Below are 17867 nucleotides of genomic sequence, written 5' to 3' on the forward strand. Positions count from 1 at the left end.
TGAAGGGGGAGTTTGATATTTATGGTCATCATGTGTTTAAAATCTTCTCTCCAGCCATTTGCAGCACACCTCTGGGAAGAAAACCTGTGTGTATTTGTTGTTTGTTTTTCCAACACCACCTACAAGTACACACCCTTTCTCTATGTGTCATATATAAAAATGTATGTGTATATATTTAGAGAGATATGCAACATATATATTATATGCAGAGATTTGTTTTTTCAGCATATATAATATGTGCAACCATATTATATACAATATCTGTAAAAGGAAACTCTGTTCCAATGTTATTTCCAGCTGGAAATTTGTGGCAATGACTTTGCAAAGTGTGCCTGCTCCCCCCTCCTCCAAGACCAGGAATGGCTACTCACAGCAGGTCTCCTGCATATCAGAAGAGATCTTGGACATGCCAAGTTTTATTCAAAATGGTTGAAGACAGCTGAAGACTCATTATCCTCTGCTAAACAGTCAGCTTCAGCTCTCCTGTGTGTTTTGTTCCCACTTCTGCAGCATTCTTTCCACTTCATGGAGCCTAACAAATGAAGAAAAGCCTTTATTTACTTGCTGGAGCCCACCAGAATCAACATGAACTTCTGCTGTCGTCGCTGTTGGGAAGCCCAAGGGGCCTCTAGAGTTGCAATCATCCTTCAGGATACCTAATTTTTCTTTATGCTCCCTATCATCTAGGAACTCCAGGTGTGACTAATAAGCAATACTCAGCCCTCTATTCTACTAGATTTGGGACTCCTATTTTGTTCTAGAAAATCTCAAAGTGCTTATTAGTACCATGGAAACAGAATTTTCTTCACGTTGCAGTGAACAAAGAAATCCAGAAAGTATTCATAAGATTTAGAAGGACAATCCAGAAGGAAAAATTCTTTCTGTCAGAGAAGAACTGCAAAACGGGAGCAAGAGGTTCACCAGCCATTTGAGGAATGATTTCACTGCTCAGAGTGATACACCTTAGAATAAAGATGACAATCTTCTTGCTCCAAAGCGCACACAGATTTACCATCCAAGGTCAGAAAGGATTTTCCCCATCACTTAGGCACGTTACAGAACATGTCAGCTTCTAGTTGACATATCAGACTTTGGCCACTCAGTCATTAGACAGCCACATGGGGTGTAACACTCATCTGCTCTCTTGTGTCTGGGGACACTGAACAGCTGGGCTACGGTTCTGCAAGGAGATGATATCTGACCAACTGTACCCCAGTAAGAAGATGAACACAGAGGTTGGGAAGTCACTGCTCTGCTCTGGTATTTCTGCAGCCAGCATTTTTATCATCTTTGAATATTTCCTCACTAACCCTTCTCATCCACAAGAAGAGCATGGAGTGCTAGTCATCACTGTTAAAGCCTTGTGTTTCTTCTGAGTGTGAAAGAAATGCTGCCTCGCGTGAGGATCTAACCAGTCATCATTATCCTAACCTGCGTGGGTGCGCTCCCACTCTCTTCCTTAGTCTTCCTCCTTGTTTCTGAGTTGAATATATCTCAAATCTTTCCATTCCGAATGACTCATTCTTCTAATTCCAAAGCTCTCTCCACCAAGATGGAGTTCACAGCTGGAAAAGATCTACCAGCTTCTTCCAGCCCCATCACAAGCAAAAGAATGAATAGTGAGACAGGTCTGGAGAAAATGGCACTGCACTCCAATGTTCTTCACTAACAAAGAGGTGCCCCTAGATCCTCAATGAGAAAAAGTTGAGAGTCTCTCTCTTTGAGCCCAACTCTTTTCCTCTCTGCACTTTCTTCATCTCCTCTGAGAAGAGATTTCTTGACACAGAACTTCATCTAAATTATAGTTAGGAAGAAACTTTTACTGAGCACTGACAACCAGGAACACTGGTTAAGAGATAGAGGTCTGTTTCAGGATGTTTCCATCACTTATAAGAATTCCACATTCTTCCTCATAGACCCTTAGCTGATGGAGATACAGACATAAAGTTTTCATTTTTGATACATCAGGCAGAGGCAGCGGACAAGGAAGAGTTGTCACAGATGTCCAAGACACCAAGTGCTGTGTGTTGGCTACAACTTGCTCTGCTTGTTCTGATATCTTCAAAGTAGTGTTCAACCATCAGAAATCCCATGTCTTCCTTGTAGGGTGGGTTGGGTCTCTGGCCTTCATTCTTCCAGAAGCAGCAGTGGCAGTATGTTATAAAATACAACCCTCCCAAGTTCCCCCCAAAACAACTGATATTCCCTCCCAAACAAGCAAGGAAACAAGTTCTCCTGTTGGTGGAGTAGCCTGCCCAGAGCCCTAATGGAAGCCCTTGATTTCTTGCAGACACTGATGAGTGCCACTCAAGCCCCTGTCTGAACGGAGCCACCTGCGCTGATGGCATCGACTCTTTCAAATGCTTATGCCTTCCCAGCTACGGAGGGGACCTGTGTGAGATCGGTACGGCCTTACCTGGCTTCAGCTAATCTTACTAACTGCTGCAACAACTTGTTCCCAACCTACCCCCCCCAAAAAAGCTGATCCCTTGTGCTCCCATCAGTCCTGCCCTCATCTCAGTGATCTAACCTCTAACACCAGTTTAAAACACGCTTGGGAAACACTTTGAGGCTTTTGAATATGTATATTTTGGTTAGTTTGTTCATCACAGCACCATGTCCTCCAAGATTCCTAAGCAGGAGCTTCTGGTGTCTTCTTCAGCTTTCTCTTTTTTAAGTTTCTCTAGTGGAGCTCCACACAGTCCATAACAATGTTGGTCACAGAAGTCGCTGTCTCTTTGGGTCAAGGATCTTCCTGTTCATCTGTAACAGTAGGGAAACTTCTGAGTGCATCTTCACCCCAGGCAAACTTCCTTTGCTAGACTGGAATTTCATGGAAGGATGCTTCAACTGAGCCATGAAAAATGATTGTGTTTCTCTCAGGGAAAGTGCAGCTGAGAGAAGCCTCATTCACTCCAGGAATCTCCACCAATCTGACACAGCATGACATTTTTGTCATCTCTTCAACGTGGCTTCCTGTGGCAGAATCAGCAGGGAATGTATCTTTGAGAAAATGTGAAGCAACCTATTTTTCCATCAAAATTAGGTACTCTGACCTGCACTGATACTTCTTTTTGTTTCTACAAGGAAAGAGAAAGAGTTGTGGTTTTTTCCTTAAAGCTGCTTAAAGTCCAAACTTTTATCACTTAGCTTAGGGGAAACTCTCCTGCCTTGCTCAAACAAAAGAGAAATAATTTTGCAGTGTCTTCTTCACCTTGACATGAGTAATGATAATATATATTGGATTTTCTTCTTCCCTTTCTCTGCATCTCTCTTTCTGCTTCCAATATGAACATATGGAGAAGGATACAAGAGGTCTCAGGATTGTTGGACCTTCAGGGCAGGAATTGTGCTATCTTAACATCACTTTCCTAATGCAACCGAATCAGCCCTGGATCATCCATGATACCTGTTGCTGAAGATCCTTGCAATCCAACAACAGACCTTCTACCCTGCAGCTGCTTACAATCTTTTTTGGTCCAAACAAGACTTAATTTTCTCTTTTCTCTGATTTATGGACTCTGATGCTTGGGGGTTCTAGCCTGGGAGATGCAAGAGGAAGCCAGTGCCCTTAATTCTGTGGGGAATGTAGATCTCCATATTCCCATGAGGCAGACCATCCTTTCTGTCAGTCTCCAAGAACAGCAGGATGTTGTAGGTGAGCTCTGCCACCTGTGCACACAGATAGTCCTTGTCACTACAACAGTGTCCCTACCAGGAAACAAGATTTTTATCATTCTTTTCCAAGAACATTGCTGTCATATTTACCCATAAGTAACAATTATGTAGGAAAGAGTGGCCTTTCTCCTAGGAAATGTCCTGCTGAGGTTCTGTATCATGTGTGGTCCCATCCCGAAGCTGTGATGACAAGGGATGGCATTCAAGATGCCAGAAAAAAATCTTAAATCCCAGAAGACAAAGTGAGTTCTCTGCTGACTTTGTGCAAGTGAGCTACCTGCAAAACTCAAGAATTCTTAGAGCTTCAGCTACTTCTACGTAACCCATTTCATCTGTTGAAGAAGGCAGAAAATGTGTTTAATGTCTCAGCTAACTACCAGCCATTCCAATATCTATGAAGAATCTGCAATCTCCAGCTGGAATAACACCAGAAAGGTGGACTAGGAGGAATTAGTGTGATTGAAGGTTACAAGTAGTTTCACCTACCAAGTTTAACAAAGAAGAAAGAAACTGAGTACAGAAAAACCTACTGAAAAGGGAGAGAGACGTGAGAACTCATGAAAGACCATCACTCCCAGAGCAGCAAGGGCCTAAGAAAGGATGGTAGATCAGGCATCTGAAAGGATGATATTAAATATATTTTATTTTCTGTTTCCTTCAGTCACATGTAGCAGAAATGTGTGGTGTCACATTGCATGGGAACTGCTGAAGGTCTTTTCTAGTGGTTTCACCATTTCTCTCTGCTCTCCCCCATCTGTGTTTTTACTTTTTTCAGTAAGTGCATTCAGTTCTTCAATGTTTCTCAGTTGGTGAAAGATGTTCTGAAAAGCTGAGAAATGTTTGTACTTCCTTAGCAGCTTCCAAGCTTTTTCACTGAGATTTCATTCTCTCCCTAAACCACGGTAAGTTCCTGTCTCCACCTCTGTTCACCCATCTTGGTAGGTTTGCTTCTCTTCCAGAGCTCCAGAATCACACCAAGCAATGGAGACACCCAAACCTGGCAGTCCCCTCTTTCATTTTCGACACATATGCATTGATTCTGGACATCTGGATTTGGATTTTGGAGATTGTTCCAAAGCAAGAAAACTCTGCAGGCCAGAAGAAGTGGGAAGAGAAAGGTTCTTGTTTGGTCAGTTCCTCAAAAACAAAGTTCAGGAACATGACACAGGGATTCAATTGCTCAGGAATAAGTTGGTGTCATCCAGGTTTTCTAGTAGCAGTGGCAATTTTCCTGCAAACACAGAGTCTTCAACACCGGCTCCCCTCTCTGTGTGTCTTTGATGCCTTCTGACAATTTTCTCTGGGATATCCTACAGGCAACAGTGTCAGGGTTTGCTTTTTAGTGAAAGTGACAGTGTGTTGTCCCATGCCATGCGAGCATGAGCTGCTGAGGTGAGTTGGAAGGCTTCCAGACCCACTCAGCAACTCATTTTCATCCCTTCTCTGTGTGTTTCAGACTTGGAAAACTGTGAGGAGGGCTGGACCAAGTTCCAGGGCCACTGCTACAGGCACTTTGAAGAGAGGGAGACTTGGATGGATGCAGAGACCAGATGCCGACAACATCAAGCCCACCTGAGCAGTATCATCACCCCAGAGGAACAAGAATTTGTGAACAGTGAGTGCTGAGGGCAGCCTGAGGCTGGGCAGGGGTCCAGCCATCAGACTCTGAGTCTATGGGCAGATTTATCCAAAATATTGCAAAAACCACAATTTGCCCCACTGGTGCTCATATATATTCTAACAAAGCTTCATCCTTGCATGGGTCCATCCATGTTCATGGCATGTTGAGTGGGGAGGGAGATGGACAAGTATGATATGGGTAAAATAAGGACATCAGGGACTAGTGACTGGGAAGAAGCCAAATGACCCAGAGACTCCAGGACAGAGACAGCTGAGACAGCAAAGAAATGCTTTCAACAAGGTGTAGGGCAATCACGACCCACTCTTCTCTCCCCTTCTGCTCTTCCAGGTCATGCACAGGACTACCAGTGGATTGGCCTCAGTGATAGAGCTGTGGAGAACGACTTCCGCTGGTCCGACGGGCACTCCCTGGTGAGCCTACAGCCCACAGCATGAGCAGGCGCCAGCTTTCCATGGGGAGAAGAGGTTCCCCTTGGGAGGGAAGAGCCTCATGAGTTACATGATGAGTGCTTGGGGTGGGCATTGAGTGGGGGCAGCCCCAAACTTTGCAGGGCTCACGGTTTTTCCAAACCAGTAGTAAAGCTGGTTGGCTCCTGACCCCACCACAGCAGAAATAACCACTACAGGAGCAGTGCAAGCATTCCGTGGTCGCTGCTGAAAAGGGACATGGGCAAAGCAGCAAGGATGAAGAAGGGAAAGGGAAAGGCTCAGCCTCAGGTGAAGGGCTTTCCTCTCTTGGCAGCAATATGAGAACTGGCGGCCCAACCAACCTGACAACTTCTTTTCGGCGGGGGAGGACTGTGTTGTGATGATCTGGCATGAGAAAGGAGAATGGAATGATGTTCCCTGCAACTATCACCTCCCTTTCACCTGCAAGAAAGGAACAGGTCAGCATCCTGCAGCAGCTGCAGCACTGGAGCAGAGTCCCCAGTGCACATGAAATGGTTTTTGTTAAAGGGTGGTCAAAGGGGTGGAAGGAATTAGAAACAGAAGTTGGCCAAGGCTCTAGGAGAAAGTTTCACAAGGATTTGAAAATAAATGAGATGAGCTATCAAGGAGTTCAACATCTCTAGGTAGAGTCATACCCTGGCTGCATCATCGCTCCTACAACACCAGTTCCATGTTCTCCCACAGACACAGATATCTTTGTGAAGCTCAGCTCTCGCTGCCTTTCCAGGAGGCAGGAATGGAGCACTGAGGCAGAACCTTACTTAATTTCAAGGCCCATCACATAATTCCCATACCTCCCTGCCCATAAATTTTGTGGACAATCTCAAAGGGAGTTAAGGTTTTATCCGTGGGAGGAGTGACAAAGTTGTGTGTGCCCAGCCTGCAGCGGGCAGGCAGGAGCTGCTCAGGTCCTGCTCAGCCAGGCAGGACTCTTCTCATTCCCCATGTGTCTGCCCATCTCCTGCAGTGGCCTGCGGGGACCCCCCCTGCCGTGGAGAACGCCAGGACCTTCGGTCGGAAGAAGGAACGCTATGAAATAAACTCCATGGTGCGGTACCAGTGCAACCAAGGCTACATCCAGCGCCACCTGCCCACCATCCGGTGCCAGCCCAACGGGCAGTGGGAGGAGCCGCGGATATCCTGCCTAAACCGTACGTCTCAGTCCCTTTGCCTTCAGATTAGGGAGGGACCTGATTCATCCCTGTAGCTGGGAGAAGGAGCTGGGAATGAGAGGGGCATTGCCTTAGAGTGCAGGGTAGCTCCAAGCCAGGCAGAAGGGGGTATCACGGTTCCCTTGACTTCTTAAAAGCTTCCCCATGATGGGGTTATGGAAGCTGACATCTTCTGGGCAGATGTGAACCACATCAGCTGGCTGGAGGGACAGTCTGGGCAATTCCTGCCCTAGAAACTCGTCTACCAAGGCAGAGTAGGGGCAGCTCCAGAGCCAAGAAAGGGCAACAAGTTGATTAACAATGGTCCAGGCTACTTAAAGAAAGAAAAATAAATGGCTTCTGAAAGGGCAAGTTTTGGCATCACCTGCATCAACAGAGAGAATAGGAGGGGGGAGCTGTGGTCTCCCAAGCCCTTCCCCTGTATCCCCCTGCCCTGGGACCAGACAGAAGTCCTGAGGCAGAGATAAGCCAAGGGACAGGGCTGGGCTCCTGACTCTCCTCCTGTCAGGCGTCCAGCTGATGGCAGCCAGCCTTTTCCCTCTGGTGTTCCAGCCCAGTCCCACGCCTGCCTACACCCCTGTCCCATCCCTGCTTGCCTGCAGCTTCCCAATAATTTTATTGGCCTCAGACAAATCACATCTGTCCAGTGGCCTCCTTGCCAGGTTCTGGGCCAGCTGGGCAATTCCAGATAAGGCAGATTAAGCAATGGTCCCACAGCCAGGGAAAGTCGATACAGGCTTAAGGGACAAATCTCTGCCCCAGGGAGAAGATGAAAGGAGGAGGGATGGAGGACCCATCCAAGGGCGGCTGCCTGGTGCAGTCCAAGAGGCTGATTCCCTTGGCTCTGCTGTGCATCTGGAGAGCTGCAGGCTGCTCCCTGCATGGACTACCAGCGATCAAGAGACCTCTTCTGTTCCCAACCAGCTTTTGCTGCTTCCACTAAAACCCTCCTGCAATTATCGCACCAGAGTGGTGCCAGCTTCCAGGGAGACTGGCAGCAGAGATCAGGCAGAAACCTTGTCCCTCCCTGCCAGCCAGATGGGGCTGTTTCCCCTCATGTGCCCTGAGCACAGCCCACCGCTAATGGATACTGGGACTGTGGACTGGGGAGAGACTGATAGGGCAAGGGGGGAGGCAGGGAAGTGGTACCCATGCCCACTCCACCAGCAGAGCTGCCCTCCCGGCCGGGCGCAGGGAAGGGATGGCACAGGCATCCGCGGAGATGATGCTCCTGCCCAGGTTCCCGCCCGGCACTGGGCACCTTCTCCCCTGGGAGAAGCAAAGCCCAGGTGCGGGGCGAGAGAAGGGCCGATTGTCCGTGTGTGGGCAGGCTGGCGCCGGGGCACACACAGCGACCCGCCGGGCAGCGCTGCCTGCGGCTGCCCGTGTTTTTCCAGGGAGCCAGGGGCCGGGGAGGCCAGCGCGGGACAAGCAGCGTCTCTGTCCCGGCTCCTGCCAACAAGGTGCCTTTTCTTCTATCCCCCAGCCTCCAGCTACCAGCGCAGGCTATACAAGAGGAGCTCCAGGAGCCGGTCGAAACCCAGCGGCAGCGCCGTCCACAGACCCACCCATTAGAGCGGGGCGAGAGACAGAGGGGAAACGCGAGAAAGAGAGATTTTTAACGGAACAGTTATATTAACAGAGTCAATTTCTTCTTCTTCTTGTTGCTTTTTTGTCATATAAGGAAAAAAAATTATATTAAAGACAAACCCACCTTTGTGTATATATATATAAAAAAAAATTAATGTTTTTCCAAGCACCAAAGCAAAACAAATTAGATCTCAGCATTTTTACTAACCGTCCGGTTCCAATTATCTTCGTGCCTTTGGGGACAGGGAGGGGGGTGGGTCTGCAGAGGGCAGGGGGTTAAGTTAAATAATAAAGATGATTATTTTTTCCTGATTTTATCCACGAACAATGTAATTATTTCTGTTATTTAATCTCCAGGGTGAACAGCACCTTTTGGGGTTTTATTTTATTTTTTTTTTCCAGAATCCTTTTACTGCTGCAGCACGTCAGGGTGGGTGGGGAGGGCCGGGGGGCTGTGGTGGAAGGAGCTGTGGGAGGAGGGAGGCGAGGGGATGCCGAGACCCCAGACCCGGGTGCTGGGGGCTGTGGCCCCTCTCTGCTTCCCCAGCGCCCCCTCTGCAGCGCAGCGCCCGTTCAGGACAACGTGCTCTTTCCAGGGGACCGTGCGGGGCACCAGCGTTCCCTGCACCTATTTATATTTTTGAACATATACTATTTTGAAAGAATGATAAATAATAAAGAGAGTGAAATCGGAATGGGCGCTTTGTCAGTGTTGTTTTTTTTTTTAAGGAAGGGGCGTGTCTCTCTGGGCTGGAAGGAGGGAAGGTCTCCCATGGCAAGGCAGCAAGGAAGGAAGTGGACCCCAAACCGGGTGCTCCAGGCTACATGGGAAAGGCTCAGCCCCAGCCAGCACCCAAGGGTGCACCCCCGGGGACGACAGAGGTGGGAGGGGTGTCCCAAGCAACAGCTGAAGAGGGACCTTGCAGTAGGACATCACCCTCCCTGTTCATCTCCCACCTCGGGAGGGAGTTAACTCACATGCCTAAAACCCATCTAAAACCCATGGCCAGCAGGAACTGCTTCACCTTCCAGCTTTCAGTTCTGACACTCAGGGGGTTAATTAACACTCACTAATGAGGGAACACAAAGCCTTCGCCTGAGCTTGGGTGGGCACAGGGCGGAGCCAGCAGCAATAAGACAATGCTCAGCCAAGGATGAGACAGTCCTAGGCAACTAGCCAGGGATTCCCAAATCCTCTCTCCATGTCAGACTCCTCTCTTGTACTGGGAGAGAGATGGACAGCCACGTCACTCCAGGGCTTTCTCCAATTTATTAGAAGACGTCCAGGAAAATACATCTTTTCATAAACAACTGATCAAAGAAGAAGGCACCAGAATTCAAGTGCAGTCCAGGCAACAGGCACATGGAGATAAGGCACTGGCGCTCCCACAGACACAGGCACAATGACATCCTTCAGCGGGTCAGGGATGGGGCTGGAAGAGGGGCCAGGTGCAACAGAGACGCCTGCTCTCTACTCTGGCCAAATCCAGCTTTGCCTCACTCCCATCTCATGAACTCGGGGGTAGGACCAGCCTGGAAGGGCAGGCGAGTGTCGGTGACAACCTGCCACCATAGGAAGGGGCCACCACCCATGGAGTGGCAGGGCCAAGTGGGGTGGCAGCTGTAGCCCACGGGGATCGTCCTTGCACACATCCCATGACAGGCACTGTCCCACGCTGCCCAGCTGGCAGCTGCCCCAAGCAGCTGCATGTGCCAGCTACTGAGCAAGATGTGGAAAATATAAAGGAACGAAACAAAACAAAACAAAAAGAAGCCTCCCCCCATCCCACCTCCCCCCAGTCACCCCTTAAACAGCCCTGGGAAATGCCCAACACCAGGCACTGTCAGGCTGTAAACATCCTTCATCCAAGAAGGATCTCTCCTGGCTCCTTATCTCTCCTTGTAGCAGAAGACCCCAAACCTGCCCTTGCTGGGGAAGCCGAAGCTGCGGACACCGGGCTCTGAGGGGCCGCAGTTGGGCCGGGGCTTGACAATGGGGTAGCGGACGCTGCCGTCTGCCAGCCAGCCGGCACTGCAGTGGTCCAGCCCCAGGAACTTCCAGGCAGAGTAGAGATGCCCCACCCGGGCAATCTCGGCCCCTGCATCCTGGCAGCTCTGCTTAGCCTCCTCCAGCGTCATCCCAGCGAGGCGGTCCAGGTAGAAAATCTCTCCTAGGAGGGAGAGGGCAGCATGAGAGGGGAGCATCAGTGCTGAGAGTCATTTGGAACATCCCCATCTGGAGCATCCCTGCCCTGGTGCATCCCCATCCAGGCCGATCCCTGTGCCCTGAGGGGGAGAGATGCACACCACTTTCCCCAGGATCCCAGCCCCCACCCGTGGCTCAGCACCCACCTCTGAGCGCGGAGGAGAAGCAGAAGGCATCGAAGCGGTGGAGGTGCCGGTGCCGCGGGCCGTAGCTGCGGATGCCCGGGGCGAGGTGCACGCCCCCGCAGGGCTTGCGGGGCAGGCGGATGGGGTACTGCACGGTGCCATCGGCCAGCCAGCCCGCGTTGCACCAGTCCAGCCCCTCACTCCAGGCCTGGAAGAGCTGGTTGAAGTTGGCAAGGATGGCACCTTGGTCCTGGCACACTTGCTCGGCTTCGTGGAAGTTGAGCCTGTACTGCCCGCGGGGAGGCTGGTAGGGGAACACGATGCCTGGAGGCAGATGGGACGCTCAGCTGGCTCTGTGGGCAGCCCACCCGCCCCGAGCTCAGCCCCAGCAGGAGACGCAGGGGTCCCCGACCCATCCCAAATTCAGAGACAGGGACCACCCCAGTGTGGCAGAGCCCAAGGCTCAGGAATGCGGGGATGGGGCTGCTCCGGGCGTGCAGGCGCTAGTGGTGAGTTGCCAGCGACATCTGGTGGCACAGGAATACAGGGGCTTGGTCCTGGGGACACACGGACCCCCTCGTGGGGACGGCACCTGCACATACAGGGATGCACAGACTATGATAATGGGGTTGCAGGGACCACCGCCACCGGGTCGTATAGACCACGGCCCTGGACACATACAGACATTGGTCCCAGGGAGCCATGGACCACCTCTGCGGGGATGGAGAGATCATTGTCATGAGGACGCATAGGCTGCAGGAACAGGGATACAAGGACCAGCATCATGGGGACATATGAGCCACGATCCCAGAGACACATGGACCACCAACATGGGGATAGATGAATGGACCACTGTCACAGGGATGGATGGGCCACAGAACCATGTGCACCACTATCATGGACACAGTCACAGGGACCTGTGGGGACAAGACACTGGGAGACAGGGCCAAGGGAATGGGCAGGGGCAAGCAAGAGGGACATTTTCACAGCTCTGAGCTTGGAAGCAGAGTCAGGGCTGAGTCAGGTCCCTCGTGGCAAGTGAGCAAGAGGGGCTGGACCAGTCACCAACATTCATCGCAAGAGGCATTGAGATATACAGAGCTGGGAGGGGAGGGGACAGCTGGACATGATGCAGCACAGCGGGAAGATGGGTGGATAAAGGCAGGAAATGCTGCAGCCATGGGGTCACTCCCAACTCTACCTCCACAGCAGCACCCTCAGAGTCCCAGCTGCACAGACTGCTTTGGGCTCACTCACTGCCGAGACCCCGCAGTCAGACAGCCCCGAGCCACCACCCCATCCCACCAAGGACCCCAGCCGCTTTCTGCCCACAGTTGGCCTCCCTGTCCACAAAGGAGGGGGTGCCACAGAAGGTCAGGCTCACTGGCTTGGCACAGAGGGTCACAAGGTCCCCAGCATGGCCCCACCTTGCAGCCGGAGGTCCACCACGTCACTCTCATCCTCCAGCCCGTCAATGACTTCACAGCGGTATTTGCCATCATCCTTCAGGTGCACATCACTGATGACCAGCGAGGCCTCGTGCTGGCTGGCCCGGTGGATGTGAGCACGGCCCTTGAAGTCCCCAAAGGCCACATTGGTCTTGCCAATGGCAACCACCACGTCCTGCTCCTTGGTGTAGTCATCCCGTATCTTGGACCACTTGATGCGGATTTTGCGCTTATCTCCCAGGTCAGGCTCATAGCGGTAGTGGCAGGGCAAGGTAACGTTGGCACCACTGTAGCTGTAGACAGGGTCTTTGGAGGTTTCCACCACCAGCCTGGCTCCGTTGAAGTAATCTGGGGACAGGTAAGGAAGGCTTGATGGGCAGGTCAGGATCCAGGGCTGGGCAGTGTCCCCAAATCTTCCCTCCAGCCACCACCTCTTCCAGCATGACCTTGCCCTGAGCACCCGTGGAGCATTCCTGACTGCTCCTCTGGACCCCACATTCCCCCCAAGAGGTGGGTCTCGGCCCCACCCAGAGGCAGGGGGGGACTTCAGTCCCCTGAGACGACCTGCCAGCTCCCCCTATCCCCAACATACCTTTGTCCTGCCCGTTGCCCATGTCGTTCATGATGTGGTTGTAGTAGAAGCCATTGTAGAAAGGGTGGTAGGAGCCACTGGCCAGCTGCAGCAGAGTGGCCTCCAGGAGTAGCAGGAGCAGCAGCATGGCTGGGAAGCGAGGCCAAACCCTGAGCCTGGGCTGAGAAGGGGGAAAGGACTGCTGTAACACCCTCCAAAATAGCCAGGAGCCTATGCCAGGACTGCCTGACAGTGGTGCTGAGCAGACTCCATATCAGGGATGCAAGGAGAGGGGTGGAAAGAGCCAGCAGAGCGGCTCGCCTGCCCGCAGGGGAGGATACAGGCAGCAGGAGCTGCCCCACAACCGGGGCTGCCAATCCCCTCCCTCCTCATCTTCCTGCCTGGGTCATACCACACACACATTTGCTGCTGCTGCCCTTTGGGGCCTGTGGAGCGTCCAGCCCGGAGGGGAGTGCTGAGACCAAACTGGGGATGGGGCAGCTACAGAAACGGGATCCCAGGGAGTCCTTTGAACAGGGAGCACTGGGAAAACATCACGTAGGGGTGAAGGGGGAAAGAAGTGGTGGAGCCCCACTGTAAGCAGCAAGCTCGGTTTACAGAGGCAGCCGAGCATGCAACCCGGCCAAAGAGGTGGGGAGAGGGCTCAGGCTGCCTCTGCTGCCCCAGCTCCAGACAAAGCCCAGCGGCACTTGCCATCCTGGCCAAGGACCCCCGACTCCGACCCAGAACTCTGCACCACAGACATGGCTGGTGCTGACCTCATGCAACACATTTCACTCCCAAACCATGTCCCACGGGTGGGGGCCAGCCCGGCTGCCCCACAGCGCCAGAGACTTTTGCTGCCCCGAGCTCTGGGTGCCTGGGCACCCACAGGTGCCCTGCATGGGGCTCACCCAAGGTGCTCCCAGGACTGGCTACTTGTGAGGATTCCCAGAGCCGGCAGAGGGGGCCCGGCACTCGGCAAGCCTCCGGCAGACCCCCTCCAACACCGGGAAGGGTCTGATATCTGTGCCCTGCTTAGACGAGGCTTACTAGTGCCTGCGAATGTGCCCTGGGCCAGGGGGCTATGTGAGAGCGGGTGCTCACCCCCTGCAGGGTCCGGTATGGGGTAAGGTGGTGGTCTCCGGGGACCAGGGTGTGCAACCGACTGCTTTCACCACAGGTTGCTCGCTGCCGGACTCTCCTCAGCGGTCAGAGCCACTGCTCACCGTGGGGTGCAGCCCACGCTTGCCACCCACTGGGATCTGCGGAACCAGCAGCCGAGGGCACGGGGTGCCCCCGCCCGAGCACCAGCGCAGCCCCAGAGCCGGCACAGAGGGGAGCAGTGCTGCAGGCACCAGAGCCACAGGCACAACGCCACGTGCTGCCCACGCGCCCCAGGGTGGGCTCGAGGCACTGCAGCTCCACACCTCGGTGTGCAGGGCACCAGCCCTGCTCCCCCTGTACCCCAGTGCCTGGTGACACCCCCCCAGAGCCCAGCGTTGCAGTGACGTGCTGGGAGCCCAGCATTCTCAGCTGTAAAGCCAGTGAGCATCGTGCTGCAGCACCCACCACAGCGATGTCTGGCACCTTCTGTGGTGATGCCCAGCTCCCTCCATGGTGATGCCATCCCTCCCTGTCCTCCATGGCAAGCAGGGTGCCCACCGCCCCAGAGTGCCAGCCCTCACCAGTCCCGGTGCTGGGGCAAAGCCTTACTCACGTTGGTTGCGGGCAGGCTGCAGGCAGGCGTGTAGGCAAGCTGCAGGCAGATGCACTGTGTTTAGGGCTCTTGCAGGGCTGAGAGGAAGCAGCTCCAGGGCCTGCCTCTTAAAGGGAAACACACGTTTCCCAACCCCCTGTTTGCAGCCCGGAGCTGGGGTGGGTGCCCCCGGCCCCCTGCCTGCCCACCCTGCCTGGCTGATGGCCTGTCCATGCACCCACACACTGCCCACACGCTACCCGCATGCTGCCCACACACTGTTAACACATCTTATCTGTGATGTGCCAGCTGCCCACATTGCCCCCAGCTTAGAGGGGACAGCAGTGGGGAGCAAGGTGCCCCCACGGGGCTGGTGTGATCTTATGATGCCCCGTGCAAAGCCCTGGTGAAGTCACAGTGCCAGGAAAAAAAAGCCATCCCTTGTCCCACATAAAACTGAGAGGATTGGTCGCAGTTCCCAAGCAAAGGTGGTGTCCAGCACACGTGGCAGGAGCACTGCAGGCACAAGCAGCTTGGGACAGGTGGGCTGTGTCAGGGGGTGGTTTGTGCCCAGGAAGTGCAAGGCAGCACCTGCCTGCTCTGGGATTTAGGACAGGCTGCTGAGCTGTGGGGTTCAGCCTCTTCAAGGTCTGCTTGGGGCTGTGAGGGCAAAGCAGAGGCACAGAACGCAGGGTGAAAGCTCTGGTGTGCTCAGTTGCACCCATGTGAGGGGGCATCATCCCTAAACTTGGATGATGCCCTCCATGCCAGCTTCCACTGGCACACAGGTATGCAGACCTGGCTCCAAGAGCCCCCGATCGAGTCCTCAGGAAGGGCAGCACGGCGACAGCACAGCCAGGGGATGCCGGTCGAGGGGTGGATAGTGGGGCCGAACACATGAAGGAACCACAAAGCCGCGTGTGCCCTGACCCATCGACCCGCTGTCCCAGCCCGGTGCGCTGCATCACCCCCCACTTTGTTGTTTTATGGCAAGGAAATGAGGCGTGGGGGCCCCGGTCCGGCTCTTGCCGCCGCGCAGGATGGCTTCAAGCCGGAAAGAAAACAACTCGTGCAAAAACAAACCGCCCCGAGGCTGGCTGCGGGGTGAAGGGGGCCAGGACCCCTTTCTGACAGCCCCCCAGCGTGGAGCGCTCGGGGTGCGATCTTGTCTGCCCGACGCCGCCGCACTGATAGGGAGCAGCCGGCAAGGAAGCGGCGTTATCTGCCGCCAGCGCCGGCACGGCAGCCCGCGTTCCCCGGGGGGAGCCCCGACCGGGGATGGCCGTGGCACCCGCGGTCTGGAGGCACTGCTCTTCCTTGTTCTCCTTTTCCCTGCGAACCCACCGGGCCTGCCAGCCCTCCCCGAGGAGGGATGCAGTGGAGCCGGGCTGCCCAGGGACATGGGAGTGTGACGGCCGGGCACGCCGCCTGCTCGCCTGCCCGGAGCAGCCTGTCCCGCAGCCCACAATGGAGGGGCAATTACATCTCCCGGCATGCGGCCTCTGTGCTGCTCTGCATTCTGGCCGAGGGTTCCTTGTCCCCCCTAGCCCCGCCCCTTGGCCGGAGAAGATGGTGGGATGACATCCCAGCTGCATCCCGGTGACCAGTGGCCCCCTGCAGTTGCTTGCCCAAGTTGCCCGTGTACCGGTAATCCAGCGACTGGGATGGTTCCCTCCACCCCCTACCTGTGCAGACAGACGGACAGCCCTGACAGGGCACAGTGCTCCCTGGCATGGTCGTCCCATTGTTCCAGAGCCGAGGAACCAGCCCTACAGCGTCCTGTGCTGCCTGAGCTGCTTGCACTACAGCACCTGCAGCAGTCATCCTCTGCCCGGCCTGAGGAGGGGACAGGAATGCTTTTGTGCATCTCTTTTCAAAAACGGCTCCTGGCTCACCTTTGGCCTCGACTTTGGATATGGCCAATGGTGCCTCTCCTTTCTCCTGGTCAACAGGCAGCATGGGGAAGGATCTGGCCACCAGCAGACCCAGAGGAAGAAGGAATCTCCTTCACTCCTTACCACCTCTCACTCTATTTGTGGCACTTCTGGAATGATCCCATATTTTTTTTCTGCTCCCTGAGGGAGACTCTGGGTGGGACCACAGGTTTCAGAGTAAGCAAAGCTGCGCAGGGTCAGCATAGTTCTGACCCAGGAGCACATGTTTAGGGCATGTGTTTAGGGCTGGCTGAAATTTTGACTGAATGGGAGCCATAAAAATGTCATTCCTGTCCTCCTTGTCTCAAAGCCAGCAGCTGACAGGTCCACCGTGGCCCCACCAGAGAGATTTGTCCGTGAAATGCCACTGGCACTGGATTATTCCAGCAGGAACCTCTTGCCAAGGTGAGAACTGGGGAGGAACACTCACGTTCCTGGTAGGATGGAGGAGGTTATGATCTGTGCTGGGCTTTCCGGGTGGCGGTGAGAGGCAAGAGGATGCTCTCCCCAATGGCTGCTTCCTGAGGAACCAGCTCACAGCAGCTGGCAGCACAGGCAGCCGAGTCAGCAGGCAGCAGGGTGCCACAGCCTGCCGGCCATCCCGGCCTTCCTGCTGCTACAGCAACCCAGCTGCATCCAGGAAGAGCATCCGAGGGATAGGGACAAACCATGAGGGGCTGTGCACGGCAGGGAAGGCACCCTGGCTCTCACCAATGCCCCCGTCCTGGGGCTCCAGAGGAGGAAGGAAATGCCGCAAGGTTGAGAAAGGGCTCAGCATCCGCCAGAGAGGCTCACTTGGGGGGTAGCAGTGGGCAGGGGGAAGGAGCAGCCAGGGGCTGAGGATGCATCCCCTGCTCTGAGACACGGCATCTGCTCCTGTCACCCTCCTCACGGAGCCTCTGCCGTGTCTCTGGCTCAGGGTTGTCTTGGCTGGACTCGACGCGAACTGCTCTTATCTCTGCACCAGCTTCCCGGTGATAAGGGTGGCGTGTCTGGAGGTGAACCAGGCAGACTGTCCCCCCTGTCCCTGGCTCTAGCTGTGGCTGCTATTTGTCACCAAGCAGCCACAGCCACAGTGAATTCAGCACAAGCTCTGCAAGCAGCCCCTCAATCCTCTGGTGCCTGGAGCTGGCACCCATGGAGTTAGGCAAGAGCCCACCTCCCACAGACAAGGCCCAAGGAGGGGATACCAGGATGAGCAGGACACTGCTGGCAGCAGGAATGTGCATGAACGTTGTCCAGAGCTGTGGGGACAGAGTGGTGTGGTGGGAAGCAGGTGGTCCTTGGCCATTCGTACCAACCTCAGAGGTCCCTGCCCAGCGTGGCAGAAGACTCTGGGGAGGAGCAAATCTC

General features: G+C 54.2%; 2 protein-coding genes across 3 annotated transcripts in view; one reads left to right on the forward strand and one right to left on the reverse strand.

Moving 5' to 3' along the window:
* The window catches only part of ACAN (aggrecan), a 46493-nt gene extending 37698 nt beyond the window's left edge, over window positions 1-8795 (forward strand). The window contains 7 exon segments of the mRNA XM_027644628.1: window positions 2291-2404; window positions 5135-5293; window positions 5648-5730; window positions 6062-6206; window positions 6737-6750; window positions 6752-6920; window positions 8428-8795. Of these exon segments, the coding sequence (XP_027500429.1) occupies window positions 2291-2404; window positions 5135-5293; window positions 5648-5730; window positions 6062-6206; window positions 6737-6750; window positions 6752-6920; window positions 8428-8516 (773 nt within the window). The 3' untranslated portion in view covers window positions 8517-8795.
* HAPLN3 (hyaluronan and proteoglycan link protein 3) lies at window positions 415-14670 on the reverse strand. Of its 2 annotated transcripts, none has more exons than XM_027644630.1 (5): window positions 14602-14670; window positions 12903-13062; window positions 12290-12658; window positions 10884-11186; window positions 415-532 (listed from the first exon to the last, which is right to left on the reverse strand). In XM_027644630.1, exons 2-5 carry the CDS (start codon window positions 13027-13029, stop codon window positions 417-419), a joined length of 915 nt encoding a protein of 304 aa, XP_027500431.1. In that variant the 5' UTR covers window positions 13030-13062; window positions 14602-14670; the 3' UTR covers window positions 415-416. The 2 variants fall into 2 exon arrangements, with proteins under 2 accessions (XP_027500431.1, XP_027500430.1); XM_027644629.1 differs by lacking the exon at window positions 415-532 and adding an exon at window positions 9560-10702.
* Between the last annotated feature and the right edge of the window lie 3197 nt (window positions 14671-17867).

Source organism: Corapipo altera, unplaced genomic scaffold (genome assembly GCF_003945725.1).
Source record: "Corapipo altera isolate COAL_440 unplaced genomic scaffold, ASM394572v1 50, whole genome shotgun sequence".
NCBI lineage: Eukaryota > Metazoa > Chordata > Aves > Passeriformes > Pipridae > Corapipo > Corapipo altera.